Source organism: Pelecanus crispus, chromosome 12, assembly GCF_030463565.1.
Source record: "Pelecanus crispus isolate bPelCri1 chromosome 12, bPelCri1.pri, whole genome shotgun sequence".
In the NCBI taxonomy this organism is placed as follows: domain Eukaryota; kingdom Metazoa; phylum Chordata; class Aves; order Pelecaniformes; family Pelecanidae; genus Pelecanus; species Pelecanus crispus.
The window spans coordinates 13,448,801-13,464,301 of record NC_134654.1 but is presented as its reverse complement, the minus strand read 5'-3'; the positions used below and the strand labels follow the sequence as shown (position 1 = coordinate 13,464,301).

General features: G+C 50.1%; 1 protein-coding gene across 1 annotated transcript in view; it reads right to left on the bottom strand.

Annotated features, from left to right (window-relative positions):
* The window catches only part of STX1A (syntaxin 1A), an 84,631-nt gene that overhangs the window by 19,516 nt on the left and 49,614 nt on the right, over nt 1-15,501 (bottom strand). Inside the window, exons 3-4 of the mRNA XM_075719671.1 lie at nt 8,451-8,525; nt 4,253-4,326 (exon numbers count right to left, since the gene is read on the bottom strand). Of these exons, the coding sequence (XP_075575786.1) occupies nt 4,253-4,326; nt 8,451-8,525 (149 nt within the window). The remainder of the gene's footprint in view (nt 1-4,252; nt 4,327-8,450; nt 8,526-15,501) is intronic.

The following is a 15,501-nucleotide window of genomic DNA, read 5'->3' as shown; positions in this document are numbered from 1 at the left end:
GCAGATCCATGCCTGGATCCCCACCCCTTGGCGCTGAAGAGCAATGCTGGCAGCTCTCATTGCCTTTATCAGTTTAATGGTTTGCTAAAACACAATTTTCACTGCAGAACAAGGCATTGCTTCTCTGCTCTGAGATGCCTCGTTTTCATCCACATCCTCCAGTACAACCAGTGAGGACAAGGCACTGTAGCTCGCCCTGCAGTGATACAGAGGTAGATTCCACTGCTGAATAAATGACTACATCTTGCCAGGTGTTCTTTCACCAAAGGATCACCAGAAGGTTGGCCAACCTGCAGTAAAAACTACACAGCAACCCCGCATGGTGGGGCAGAAGACAAAATTTCATCCCAGAGAAGGCTGATTTTAAGAAGCTGCGATGACAAGACACCCATGACAGGCTCGTAGCCCTGCACCAACAATGCAGACATCCCATGGGTGCCCTGGACCCAATGTGTATGCCCCAACACAGCCCCTCGCAATGCACATGGTTTGTCTGGCCACCACAGTGTGACTCCCCCCAGGGAAATGTCTCCAGCCTGGCTTAGCTGTCACCACACAAGCCCGTGGCCAAGCTGGGACAGGCAAAACTGCTTAAAATATAGACATGAACCAAAGAAGCTCAGCACCAGTGTGCTGCAACTGAGTTAGCAAAGCTCAGCATGAGACTGCAACTGAACAGGAAGGCAATTTATTCAATAAAAATAAATTTAAAATGAATCTGGTTTCACTGCCTCCTGGATTCACTTATTTTCTCGTGCCCCAAACTCACATGCACCACAAGATGTACAGCCAGCAGTGTTTGTGTGTGACACATCCTACAGGACCCCTCATCTCCTGGGCTTTGTTACTGGTCGCCACAGAGGCATTTGGGATGCACCTTCTGTGCTCTCCAGGAGCTGCCAGCAACACTGATCTTCCACCTCATTGACCTGTCCTGCCTCAAGATCATTAGGCAGCACAGCTGATTTACAGCTATGGAATGATTTAAATTACATGGGACCTTGAGAGTCTCACCTCCTGTCCTGAAGTAAGCTGCCCAATGGTTTTCCACCCTAAGCCTTCTCAGAAGCTGGCATCTCAATGACCTTCTGGGTTAGGTGCCATCAACCCACGCCAGTCTTGTATCCCTTCTTCTGCCATTCCCTCTGCTGCTTCCATGTGTACCGTACCATTCCATTTATCTAAACTCTTTCTTACCTCTCTCTACAGGAGACACATGGGACACTGCCTGCTCATGAGCAGCAGTCCCCAGACTCACCGCTTCTGCAGGACAAAGTGAGAGGACAAAGAAGTGTTTGTGCCATTTCCCAAGGCATAAACATTTCAGCAAGACCTCTGTAGCAAGGACCAAGCAAATGAACACTGCAGAGCACAGAGAACCACGAACCACACGTGGGAAGTTGGAGACGACGGGACCTGCAGGTTGAGCAGGCACCTGGGGTAACCCAAGTGTGATCCCCGCAGCAAGACCCCCACAACATCCTGACGCATGGTGATTTGCAGGAGAGAAGTGATTCTTTCAGCCTATACCTGAGCTGGTAGCTTTAGAGTCCAGGTAGCTGTAGAGGGGGCAGTGCTAAAGTCAGATTCCATGGCAGGGTGCAGTAGCACCTAGAAGTTGGCCATAGCTTAGGCACACAACTGTCAGTGAATGGCCTGATCCTGCCATCAGGACCTGATCATCCTTGTACAGCAGGGACAGGTTCACCCATCCTCAACATGGGTCTGTTGGAGCATCACCCTGGTGCCCCCAAAGGCAGCAGTACCCCAGCACAAGCAGAAGGGAGAAACCGGGTGACACCCCACACTTGAGAAGGCCCCATGGACACCCTTCCCCACTGCGCCCATGGCCTGGGGCAACACCACAAAGCCAACACCAAGCAGACACAACACCTCTCTGAAAAGGCCTTGGAGTGAGCTGCTCCATTGAGGGTGATACACAGATGATGGGGGAAACTCTCGTCAAACAGTTCATGCAATCAAGCCTCTGACTTTCCTTCTGGCAGATGGAGGGTCCGAAGCTGTAAAACATCACGTTCTTTCACAATCACTTCCCCACGAGAATTAACGCCCATTTTCAGCCCATTACTAAGTAGTATGGCCGAGTTACACCATCTCTAAATGAAACACTTGTTTGCTTTGTGCACTTTCTCTGGAGACAAGTAATCTCCTCTGTCTAGTGCCATTTCATTAAGCTAAACTAGTTCATCTTTTACTGCTCAGGCCATAGTTGACAATGAATGGACTCAATAAAAAAATACCACAGTCACACAACACAAGATGCCAACCCAGCACAAATTCACTCTTTTGGATCCACTTTCCTCTAAAACCTGGAGTTAACGATGTGTTTGTGGGTGCAGTGTCAGGTGCCACCTGCCCTCCTGCGCATGGTGCAAGCAGAGTATGGCAACTCTGGTCAGCATGAAGTCTTGCATATATGCTGGGGCCAAGGTGCCACCGTGTGCCTATGTCTGATCCAGATAAATTTGCACTGCTGGCTAATCCAACAGAGGCCACTAGAGCCACAGTCTTGGTCTCTCCTGCCTCCATCCTGACATGCTCTGTAATCCTGGGATGTCCAAGACAATTGCATAGCTCTGACTTCAGAAAATCAGTAAAAGCATGTCCTATTTTCACAAAGTACACATTATTTAGGAATTCAAGCCCTGGTTTCAAAAGCAGCTGGAGACCATGGGTAACCTTGTTTTATAAGACCTCAGGTCATCAGCAGTCAAATGCTTCTGAGTTAACCTGAGACCTGTGAATATTCCCTAGGCTGTATGAGGGGTGTATGAAGCTCAGTCATCTCCCCTGTCCCCAGCTCCCCTTCAACGTCCTTTCCCTCAGCACCACCTGAGTGCTTTGCACTGCCTTCCTGGGTCACGCCTGCCTGCTGCTTCCCCAAGGAAATTTTCTTTTGGCACCTTCTGCCAAGTCGTTGGCCTTGCCATGACCCCATTGACTGCGCTCTCTCTGTTGGTGTTCTCAAAGTCTTTGCACTAGCACCCACCACAGACATCAGAGATGTGTTTGTGACCTGCTTCACTTTCCAGCTGCCTCAGGCCAGGACTCAAGCAGTGCCCAGCAGGGACATCTGGAGGATTCAGACTTTCTCACTGCAACCAGCTGCTCCTGAGAGAGAAAAGCCTCTCTGCAAGATACTCCAACACTTCTTTCATCAAATATTTCTAAGCTATTTCTTGACTTTGAGGGAGTGGGAGGGCGGGTACTCAGAATTGTAGGGTAATCCAGGCTGGAAGGCACTTCAGGAGGTCATGCAGCCCAACCTCCAGCTCAAAGCAGAGCTGGTGACTTCCAGTTTCTAGTGCATGCTGTTGGACCCACGGACAAGCCCCATGTCCCTCAACCCCCATCTCTTGTAGAGCCAACACACTCCACCCCACCATGGCTGCAGACAGAAGCGCGAGCAGCACAACCATTCATCACAACTGAGCATAATGCAGCCTCAGGACCACTAGGGTGGAGAGAGGTGCACCCCATCTCTACCTCTACCCCTCGGATAACCCTGCTAAGAAGACCATCAAAAGAAGGTGCTAGTTATTGGTGGTTTCATGGGAACAAGAGGAAGAGTTCTGTCAGCCCTTCAAAAGTCTAACTTTTCCTGGACTGCGAGGCCACATCGATGCCCAGTGGAGGGGCAACCACAGCCCCAACAGGGAAGAACATTTCCAGAAGGCTGCAGGCCTGCACAGTACTCTCTGAAAGACCACCTGTCTTCTTAGATAAAGTGAAATTTTAGGTGAGTTACCCAGCTGCATCAGTAAGCCTTGGTCTCATTTACGAGTGCCTCAAGTATCCTTCCAGGCACTGCAGAAACACACAGAGACTTCAGGTTTCTGAACACATTGCAGGCAAATGTTCTACCCCCAAAGCTGGCACTTCAGAGGGTATTTTTGCTCCAGTCAAAATCACCTTTAGTGAGATGCTTAACATGGATGTGTAGCAACCAACCCGCCTGTTCATCCACGCAGATGCTCAGACTTGCACGTAAGGATGAAACTGATGCACACTGCCCTCCCCTCCACAGCTCCCTCTGCACATACTTATGTCATAGGTCTTTCAGGCTGGCTTTTTCACTGATCTGTTCAGAAATGTGCTGCATTACTTTGCCCAATATTTGCACAACAGAACTTGATTGCTCTAAAGCCAAGCACAGCCCTCCTCTCCCATCACCTCCTGGGATCCTCAACTGCCTCCAGCCGCTTCCCGGTGCCACAGGGCAGATACTCACCTGAGTTTTCCTTATCCGCAGGTCAGCAGATGACCTGTTCAGTCCTTCCTCTTGTTCAATACTCTGCTCAATACCTGGTCAGGGTAGAAGGACACAGATAATTTCACACTGTTTAGAGAAGGAAAAGGGATTGTTTGGCAAAGGGACTGCGAATCGAGGAGCATCTGGCATTAAGCAGTCCCTAGCTCCTGACTCTAGCCCACAATTTAGCCTGAGCTGGCAGCAAAGCTCCATTTCATTACTGCAAAGCACTCAGTGCCTGGCCACCGGCCAAGACTTGGTGCTGTTAAGGGCAGCACCCGTCACCCCTAGGCTGGTAAGCAAGGATTTCAATACAAAATTGATGTAATGCTCGGGTCTGATCTCTGCACTTTCCAGTATTCGAACAAAATGGAGGGCTGTTGTCCCTCTGCTAGGCAGGAGGAGGAAACCCAGAGCTAAAATGTCTCTGCAAAATACCAAAGCTCCAGATTTCTTCAGGGACCCTAAAAATAGCAGATCTGCCAGCTGCCCGGCCTTGCACAGGGTGGACCCACCAGGCTGGCAAGAGCGTGCTTCATCTTGCTGAACAGTCCTCTACAGCAAAGCAGAGATCTTCCCTTTTAATTATGCCCAGTAGTGCAACTAAGTGACATTAATTCCACATTTGCCTAAAGACCATAAATCACAGCAGGGAGGAGGGCTGCCCTGCTCAGTGTCCCACCATGGTTTGGGCAGGGAGAGGGCACGGGGTTGCAGGGCAGGAGGTCTGGCACAGAGCAAGGCAGTGCAAATCTGCTCCTCAAGGCCACTCAGGACATGCTAATTCAAAAACTTAAATTCAAGGACTTAAAAAGCCTGGAAGAAAGCTCCCATCAGCAGGCTGGCCCAGTGTGCAGAGATACATGTCTCCATGTAGACCACCAGGTGTGAGCTGGCAGCATCCCTTGAGTTTGGCTGAAGACCCCATTCCCAATGCAGATGTTACACAGCTCTCTGAGCCTGGCTGTCCCCAGCACCTTCCACACTGGAGCAGGTCCCACGAGCCTAGCATGGCGCAGGTTCCTCCTGCAGCAGGGGCTCCCCATTCCCTGAAGCTGCCCAGTGGCTCCCTATCACCATCCAGCACAGCAGGGCAGAGGGCAGGCCACCGCCACGGTGGGCATCTGTGTTCCTGCTGCATGCTGGTTAGCATGAATGGCCCCACAGCACCACCTTCCAGAGAGCAGCAGCGCTGTAAGGAAGACTGTGGGCCTGGGAAACCCTTCGCAGTGCTGGCAGAGTCTGTCCAACAGCACAGCATGCTCCAAGGAAGTGCTGGAGAACATCAGCACAAATTCTGTACTCCCTCCTATTGTCTCATGGAACAAGTGTCTGTATCTAGAGCTTATCTGAAAGGTCCCATCCCACACAGCCAAGCGGCCATGGCACTTCTCCTGTGCACCCCTTTGCCTGTGAGCACACTGGGTGCTGCCTGCCCAGCATATTTCATCAGCAGTCTTCCTCCACACTTGTCATAAACTGTTCCCTGTTCCCAAGGAACAGTATTGGCAAACATTGTGCATTTATGATAACTAATAAAACCACATTTTTCCAAGAAGCTGGTAATTAGAATTAGCCACTGCATGAGCAATGTCTGTCATAAAGAAGTCAATTCATTGTCAGCAGATGGTGTTTTTGATCAGTCCTGACTGTTTTCTTTCATTGATCATGCTGGCCATGAGGCGATTTGGGACAAAGCACAAGGACTAATCATCTGTTGTTCCAGGTAAATACGACACCAGTGAGTCTTTTCTGGAAGAAGAAAACAGGAATCAGAGCCTGTCCTGCAATCCTTCAGCTCTCAAAGCTCCTTAAAAACCACAGAACAAAACACCTATGGAAAAGGAGTTTTGTTTTGCATAGGCTAAACCCTGTCCCCACCTGGACACCAGGGATCTCAGTATGGCCGGTGGGGCTCTGGTCCATAGGAAGGGATCCCCTGGTCTATGAAATGGGTAAGCTGGCCCCTAGCTCTCCTTCCTCAGTCTAGCTGATATCATGTGTCAGGAGGACAGAGGGCAGCAAGGTGACAATGGAGGTACAAGTCTCCTTTTGGCATACACATGGGACATGGCCATGCCAGTGGTGACGAACCTAACGGCTCCAGCTGTATCTAAGTCCTCCATGACTGGCAGGGCTCCCATGAAACCCTGGGATTAGGGAGAACACTGCTGCCATGGGGGAAGCACCAGATCCTCTCCCACCCTTTGGACGTAGCCGGGTCTCCTGCAACAATCTCAACCAAATCCCACGCTGATGTCCAAGACCACTGCAGGCAAATCCAAGCCATGCCAGCGTGATCTGCCTCCTGCCTCAAGATGCCGCCGTCCTCACTGACTCCCTGAATCCTCTGGGGTCCAATCTTGGGCTTTTGAGACCATCTGATTGCTCCAGCACAAACCTAGCCAGGGTTGTTCTCAACTCCCTGCTTGTCGAAGAGATTGATTGACTCTTCCAATGGTGGAAACTAACAGTCATGCTGGTTGTGCTCTGTCCCTGCACTCCCAAGGTGGAGGCATGCCAAAGACAATGGGGCATGCTGAGGAGACAGGATAACATTCCTCGTGCCCAATGCCCCCTTTTTCCCCACCGCCTGAACCACAGAGCCCATGTCTGGGGGCAGTGGTGCCTCCTTCCCATCCCGGCTACGCTGCTAGCACAGCCACCAGCAATGCAGCCTGCACTGGGGATGGAAAAGCAAGACCAGCCTGGCGGAAGCAGGATGGGGACGGCAAGAAGCACAAGCCCCAGGGCAGAACACCACATGCCAGCACACTGCCGGAGAGGTGGCAGCACCACCCAGCCCAGTTGGAGCTGCACAGGGAAGAGGGACCCCTTGGTGCTGCACCTGTCTAGGCTGCCCCTGCCAACCTGGCTCACCAGGGAAGAGCCAGCTCTTCTTGGAGGCTTGCAAGTCCCAGAGCAGCACCTCTTCAAACACTCAGCTCTGGCAAACCAACCTTTGCCCACGCCGTGGGTTTGCTCAGAGCCAGGGCTCACCAGGAGAGCCCAACACCTGCCAGTGCTGGCGGCATGGGACTTGCTTGCAGCCCACCAGCTGCTCATGGCCCCGTTCCTTCACCTCCATCCTGGGAATGGGGCACAAGGGGGCAAATTCACAAGGGGCAAATTCACAAAGGGCAAATAAAAGCAGCTAGAGGATGCTAGGAGGAGGGAAGGTGACACCCATCCCCCGGTGTTCCCTGCAAAGCAACGGCAGATACTATTTCTGGCTGTCCCTTCCCCCAGCTCTGTGACCCCTCCCAGTGCCAGCTCAGGTTGACAGAGGATGCACAAACGGGCTGGGCTGTGCATCTGTAACCTGCCCTTTCCTACTGTCCTGGTTTCGGCTGGGATAGAGTCAATTTTCTTCCTAGTAGCTGGCATAGTGCTGTGTTTTGGATTTAGTAGGAGAATAATGTTGATGACACCCTGATGTTTTAGTTGTTGCTAAGTACTGCTTACGCTAGTCAAGGACTTTTCAGCTTCCCATGCTCTGCCAGGTGTACAAGAAAACTGGGAGGGGGTACAGCCAGGATAGTTGATCCAAACTGACCAAAGGGCTATTCCATACCGTATGATGTCATGCTCAGTATATAAGCTGGGAGGAGTTGGCCGGGGAGCAGCGATCGCTGCTCGGGAACTGGCTGGATATCGGTCAGCGGGTGGTGAGCAATTGCACTGTGCATCACTTGCTTTGTATATTATTATTATATTGTTATTATTATCATTACTATTTTACTTTATTTCAATTATTAAACTATTCTTATCTCAACCCAGGAGTGTTTTTTTTCACTCTTACTCCTCCGATTCTCTCCCCCATCCCACCGGGGTAGGGGGAGTGAGCGAACAGCTGTGTGGTGCTTAGTTGCTGGATGGGGCTAAACCACGACACCTACCTAGAGCAAACCACCCCAAAACTCTTTTGACCTGAGTCAAACACCAACTGCTCTCAGCACAGGGTTGAGATGACAGGCAGGGCCCCATGGCATTTCTGGTCATGGGGGACTAGTGGGAAGTGCTGAGCAGTGGGGGCATGGAGCAGAACGTAGAGCAGCAATGATCCCTGTCTGCTGCATCCCCAGCCCAGGATACGAGCTGCAGTACCCACTGCCTGGAGTTGCAGGGCAGGAGTGCAGCAGGCAGAGCCCCAGCAGCATCACAGGCAAATACTCACTCTTTAGCTTGGAGCGCACTTTGTTTGCTGTCTTCTTTATGTCAGACATTAGCTCTTCCAGCTCCTCCTTCGTTTCTGGGGAGGAAGAAAAGAACAAACACAAATGTGTTGAAGACACCACTAAAATCTGCTTCCCGGACCCATAGCATGTGGAGATCAGAGCTGTGAGCACTCCCACCTCCAGACTGGAATCACTTCCACCCCACACACCCCATTGGACTCTCCTTAAAGTCCTGAGCCTGGAAATAAACCTGCTGGTCAGGCAAGCAGGGAGCCGGGAAGCCCTTCTGTAGGACACCTGCCCCACAGCCCTAACCTGCCTCATGCCCAGCACTCTGCAGAAAGTGGAAGGGAAGGGATACACAGTCCAGAGTACTGGTTCCTGTAGTGGAGAGAAAAACCACTGCTGGACACCAAAAACCTTCTGCTCACCCAGGGCTGATCTCTCCAAGCCCCTGCTATGCTGGCCAGACCTCCCCAGGGCATTATGAAAGGTCATGTCTTCCACTGGCACCCCCTGACTAACAGCCAGTGTGTGTGTGTGTTCACTCCTGTCCTGGTTTCGGCTGGGGTAGAGTTAATTTTCTTCCTAGCAGCAGGCATAGTGCTGTGTTTTGGATTTAGTAGGAGAAGAATGTTGATAACATGCTGATGTTTTTAGTTGTTGCTGAGTACTGCTTATGCTAGTCAAGGACTTTTTCAGCTTCCCATGCTCTGCCAGGCGCACAAGAAACTGGGAGGGGGCACAGCCAGAAGAGTTGATCCCAAATGACCAAAGGGCTATTCCATACCATATGACGTCATGCTCAGTATATAAACTGGGGGGGGGGTGGCCAGGGAGCAGCGATCGCTGCTCGGGAACTGTCTGGGTATCGGTCGGCGGGTGGTGAGCAATTGCATTGTGCATCACTTGCTTCGTGTATCATTATTATTATTATCATTATTATACTGTTACTATTAGCATTACTATTTTACTTTATTTCAATTATTAAACTGTTCTTATCTCAACCCAGGAGTGTTTCTCGCTCTTACTCCTCCGATTCTCTCCCCCATCCCATCGGGGTAGGGGGAGTGAGCGAGCGGCTGCGTGGTGCTTAGTTGCTGGCTGGGGCTAAACCATGAAAGTCCTTTTTGGTGCCCAACGTGGGGCACGAAGGGTTTGAGATAACAACAGATTAACCAGAGTGTATTAAGGAGTCTGTTAACAGTTGCCGGTCATGATATTAGTTCTTCTGATCTGCACCATGTTCTTTTTTTTTGCAGGATGCGTTAAAGCTTGCTGTCAGTTTGTGTAGTGTGCTATGCTCTGCAGTGATTCATGATCTTTTGCTTGGGAGGCTCCTTATCAAAACCCTGACCTTGAGCATTCTTTGGTATTTGGGTTTCATACAGAAGTCACTACTGTACTTCGGGTACTACCTCATAGAGAGAGTTAGCAATTATACTTCTTACTCTGAGAGGCTTGTTGTGGAGGAAATACAGAATGGCACCTTTGCTGCTTTCTTCTATGATGTTTCCTCCTTCATTACAACAACTTTCCAGTATCTTGAACACCCCTGGGCAGTTAAGATACTTCTATTGATACTTCTTGGGAATGTTGTTTCCGTTTTGATAAAGGTCAGTAAGCAGTTTAAAAATACCATCCAGAGATCTACCCCAAGGCTGGATAGTTATGAGTGGCAGGGTGTGTGGGATCGTATGCGCAAGTACCTAGGGCAGTGGGGACCTCCAGTGTTTTGGAACTTCACCCCTGAACAAGTGCAGAATCCTGAAGAATTAATAAAGTATTTGGAAGAAGTATGTTGTCACCCTGGTAGCTCCAGAGAGACACAAATCATTGCAACATGCTGGGGACTGGCCCATGCCTATCGAGCCGTGGTCAACACTAATCAGTACCCTCAAAAGAAAGAGAAGGTCTCTGGATCTGATGACAAAACAACAAGCACTGTGGCTACTCAAACCCCCACTACAGGCCCTGCGGCTACTCCAACCCCCACTACAGACCTTGCAGCTACTCAAACCCCTGCCCCAGGCACTGTGGCTACTCCAGCTACAGCCATGAGCACTGCGGCTACTCAAACCACAGCCATGGGCGCTGCGGCTACTCAAACCCCAGTGACAGACACTGCGGCTAAACCAGAGAACCAACCTGCGCCGGTATCAGTTGCCCCTATACAGAAGAAAAAATACACGAGGAAATCAGTTCGTTTAGTAAGGGATGAAGATGAACCAGGGCCATCATGAGAACCAGAGGAGGAAGAACCCATAAATGAGATGGTGACCACCCGATCCCTATCCCTGAGTGAGCTGCGAGATATGCGAAAAGATTTCGGTCGTCATCCAGGCAAGCACATCATCACCTGGCTGCTCCGATGCTGGGATAACGGGGCCAGTAGCCTGGATTTAGAGGGTAGGGAAGCCAAGCAGCTGGGATCCCTTTCCAGGGAAGGGGGCATTGACAAAGCAATTGGAAAAGGGGCAAAACCGCTCAGCCTCTGGAGGCAACTTCTGTCAAGCGTGAAGGAAAGGTATCCCTTCAAGGAGGATGTTTTATACCGCCCAAGCAAATGGACCACCGTAGAGAAAGGTATCCAGTACCTGAGGGAATTAGGCGTGCTGGAGGTGATTTACAGTGACCTGAATGATGAGCAGTTAACCAAAGACCCAGATGAAGTCAGGTGCACACAATCCATGTGGCGGAAGGTGGTACGGAGCGCACCAGCATCGTATTCCAACTCGTTGGCAATACTAGCCTGGAAAGACGACGAGGCACCAACGGTGGATGAAGCGGCTAGACAACTCCGGGACTACGAAGAAAAGCTCTCTTCCTCCCTACGGGCCTGTGTCTCGGCTGTGGAAAAACTGTGCCAAGAGTTCCAACAACTCAGAGAGTATCTGTCCTACTCCCCACCTGCACGGACCAGTGTCTCAGCCATTAGGAGTCAACGTCCCTATGCTCAAGAGAGAGGATATAGAGGATACACACCACGGGGCACCCTGTGGTTTTACCTGCGTGATTATGGAGAGGACATGAGAAAGTGGGATGGAAAACCCACCTCAACCTTAGAGGCACGGGTGCGTGAGTTGCAAGGAAAAACTATTAGAAAAGGCGGTTCTCCCAGGAAAATTGCAGCTCCAGTTTCCAGTGAGCAGTTCCCCACACAGAGTAAGAGGGCTAATTTTACTTCCGACTTTGATCAGGGGACTTTTGATTCACATTTACAGGAAGTGAACAGCGAATACTGTGACCAGTGTTAGAGGGGCCCTGCCTCCAGCCAGGTGGAGGGAAGGGACAACCGGGTTTACTGGACTGTGTGGATTCGATGGCCTGGAACGTCAGACCCACAGGAGTATAAGGCTCTAGTGGACACTGGTGCACAGTGCACGCTAATGCCATCAAACTATAGAGGGGCAGAACCCATTTGTATTTCTGGAGTGACAGGGGGATCCCAACAGCTAACTGTACTGGAAGCTGAAGTGAGCCTAACTGGGAATGAGTGGCAAAAGCACCCCATTGTGACTGGCCCAGACGCTCCGTGCATCCTTGGCATAGACTACCTCAGGAGAGGGTATTTCAAGGACCCAAAAGGGTACCGGTGGGCTTTTGGTATAGCTGCTTTGGAGACAGAGGAAATTAAAGAGTTGTCCACCTTGCCCGGTCTCTCAGAGGACCCTTCGATTGTAGGGTTGCTGAAGGTTGAGGAACAACTGGTGCCGATTGCTACCACAACTGTGCACAGGCGGCAATATCGCACCAACCGAGACTCCCTGATTCCCATCCATAACCTGATTCGTCGACTGGAGAGCCAGGGAGTGATCAGCAAGACTCACTCACCCTTTAACAGTCCCATATGGCCAGTGCGAAAGTCTAATGGGGAGTGGAGACTAACAGTGGACTATCGTGGCCTGAACGAAGTTACACCGCCGCTGAGTGCTGCCGTGCCAGACATGCTAGAACTTCAATATGAACTGGAGTCAAAGGCAGCTAAGTGGTATGCCACAATTGATATTGCTAATGCATTTTTCTCCATCCCTTTGGCAGCAGAGTGCAGGCCCCAGTTTGCTTTCACTTGGAGGGGTGTTCAGTACACCTGGAACCGACTGCCCCAGGGGTGGAAGCACAGCCCCACCATTTGCCATGGACTGATCCAGACAGCACTGGAACAGGGTGAAGCTCCAGAACATCTGCAGTACATTGATGACATCATTGTGTGGGGCAACACAGCAGAAGAAGTTTTTGAGAAGGGAAAGAAAATAGTCCAAATCCTTCTGAAGCCTGGTTTTGCCATAAAACAGAGTAAGGTCAAGGGACCTGCACAGGAGATCCAGTTTTTAGGAATAAAATGGCAAGATCAACATCATCAGATACCAATGGATGTGATCAACAAAATAACAGCTATGTCCCCACCAACTAGCAAAAAGGAAACACAAGCTTTTTTAGGCGTTGTGGGTTTTTGGAGAATGCATATTCCAAATTACAGCCAGATCGTAAGCCCTCTCTATCAAATGACTCGGAAGAAGAAGGATTTCAAATGGGGCCCTGAGCAACAACAAGCCTTTGAACAAATTAAACGTGAGATAGTTCATGCAGTAGCCCTTGGGCCAGTCCGGGCAGGGCAGGATATTAAAAATGTGCTCTACACTGCAGCCGGGGAGAATGGCCCTACCTGGAGCCTCTGGCAGAAAGCACCAGGGGAGACTCGAGGTCGACCCCTAGGGTTTTGGAGTCGGGGATACAGAGGATCCGAAGCCTGCTATACTCCAACTGAGAAGGAGATACTGGCAGCGTATGAAGGGGTTCGAGCTGCTTCAGAAGTGGTTGGTACTGAAGCACAGCTCCTGCTGGCACCCCGACTGCCGGTGTTGGGCTGGATGTTCAAAGGGAGGGTCCCCTCTACACATCATGCAACTGATGCTACATGGAGTAAGTGGGTTGCATTGATCACACAACGGGCTCGAATAGGAAACCCCAGTCGCCCAGGAATCTTGGAAGTGATCATGGACTGGCCAGAAGGAAAAAACCTTAGAATATCACCAGAGGAGGAGGTGACACGTGCTGAAGAGGCCCCACTGTATAATAAATTGCCAGAAAATGAGAAGCAATATGCCCTGTTCACTGATGGGTCCTGTCGTCTCGTGGGAAAGCATCGGAGGTGGAAAGCTGCTGTATGGAGTCCTATACGACAAGTCGCAGAAACTGCTGAAGGAGAAGGGGAGTCGAGTCAGTTTGCAGAGGTGAAAGCCATCCAGCTGGCTTTAGATATTGCTGAAAGAGAAAAGTGGCCAGTCCTTTATCTCTATACTGACTCATGGATGGTGGCAAATGCCCTGTGGGGGTGGCTGCAGCAATGGAAGCAGAGCAACTGGCAGCGCAGAGGCAAACCCATCTGGGCTGCCGCATTGTGGCAAGATATTGCTGCCTGGGTAGAGAACCTGGTTGTAAAAGTTCGTCATGTAGATGCTCATGTACCTAAGAGTCGGGCCACTGAAGAACATCAAAACAACCAGCAAGTAGATCAGGCTGCTAAGATTGAAGTGGCTCAGGTGGATTTGGACTGGCAACATAAGGGTGAATTATTTATAGCTCGGTGGGCCCATGACGCCTCAGGCCATCAAGGAAGGGATGCAATGTATAGATGGGCTCGTGATCGAGGGGTGGACTTAACTATGGACAGTATTGCACAGGTTATTCATGAGTGTGAAACAGTCGCTGCAATCAAGCAAGCCAAGCAGTTCAAGCCCCTTGGGTATAGTGAACGATGGCTGAAATATAAATATGGGGAGGCCTGGCAGATTGATTACATCACGCTCCCACAGACCCACCAAGGCAAGCACTATGTGCTCACCATGGTGGAAGCAACCACTGGATGGTTGGAAACATATCCCGTGCCCCATGCCACCGCCCAGAACACCATCCTGGGCCTTGAAAAGCAAGTCCTGTGGCGACATGGCACCCCAGAAAAATTGAGTCAGACAACGGGACTCATTTCCGAAACAACCTCATAGACACCTGGGCCAAAGAGCACGGCATTGAGTGGGTGTATCACATCCCTTACCATGCACCAGCCTCCGGGAAAATTGAGCGATACAATGGATTGTTAAAGACTACCCTGAGAGCAATGGGTGGTGGGACGTTTAAACATTGGGATATGCATTTAGCAAAAGCCACCTGGTTAGTCAACACCAGGGGATCTGCCAATCGAGCTGGCCCTGCCCAATCAAAACTTTTACGTACTGTAGAAGGAGATAAAGTTCCTGTAGTGCACATGAAATATATGCTGGGGAAGACAGTCTGGGTTACTTCCCCCTCTGGCAAAGGCAAACCCATTCGTGGGATTGCTTTTGCTCAAGGACCTGGGTGCACTTGGTGGGTGATGCGAAAGGATGGGGAAGCCCAATGTGTACCTCAAGGGAATTTGATTTTGGGTGAAAATAGCCAATGAACTGAATTGTATAATATTAATTGCTTTACAATACTGTATGTTATCTCTTAACTATATGTTATCTCTTAACTGCATGTTAATATAATAATATAGTAGGTTAATATTAAGTATATAATACTATATATTATGATTGCTATATGCCGCATCAATGGTATTGCAGTAAGAATTGCCCAGCTTAATGAAAATGAACTTTGATGAAACCATGTTGGAATGAGAACTGACTTCAGCATGCAACAGTCCAACACTGCACACCACCTCTCCTGCTCTGAAAGACTGTGATGACAGATGGAACCCAAAGTCATGGGCTAAATAAACTCAATGGACATTTTAGAGGGATGGGCCATAGACGAAGGGAATGATATCTGTGTGTATTTCAAGATAGGGAAAGCGGTGGTGATTAATTAGAACACATTGGAAAGGGGAGGGCCTGTGCATGACGTAGATGGTGTAGAATAAGGGGTGGATACTGTCCTGGTTTTGGCTGGGATAGAGTTAATTTTCTTCCTAGCAGCAGGCATAGTGCTGTGTTTTGGATTTAGTAGGAGAAGAATGTTGATAACATGCTGATGTTTTTAGTTGTTGCTGAGTACTGCTTATGCTAGTCAAGG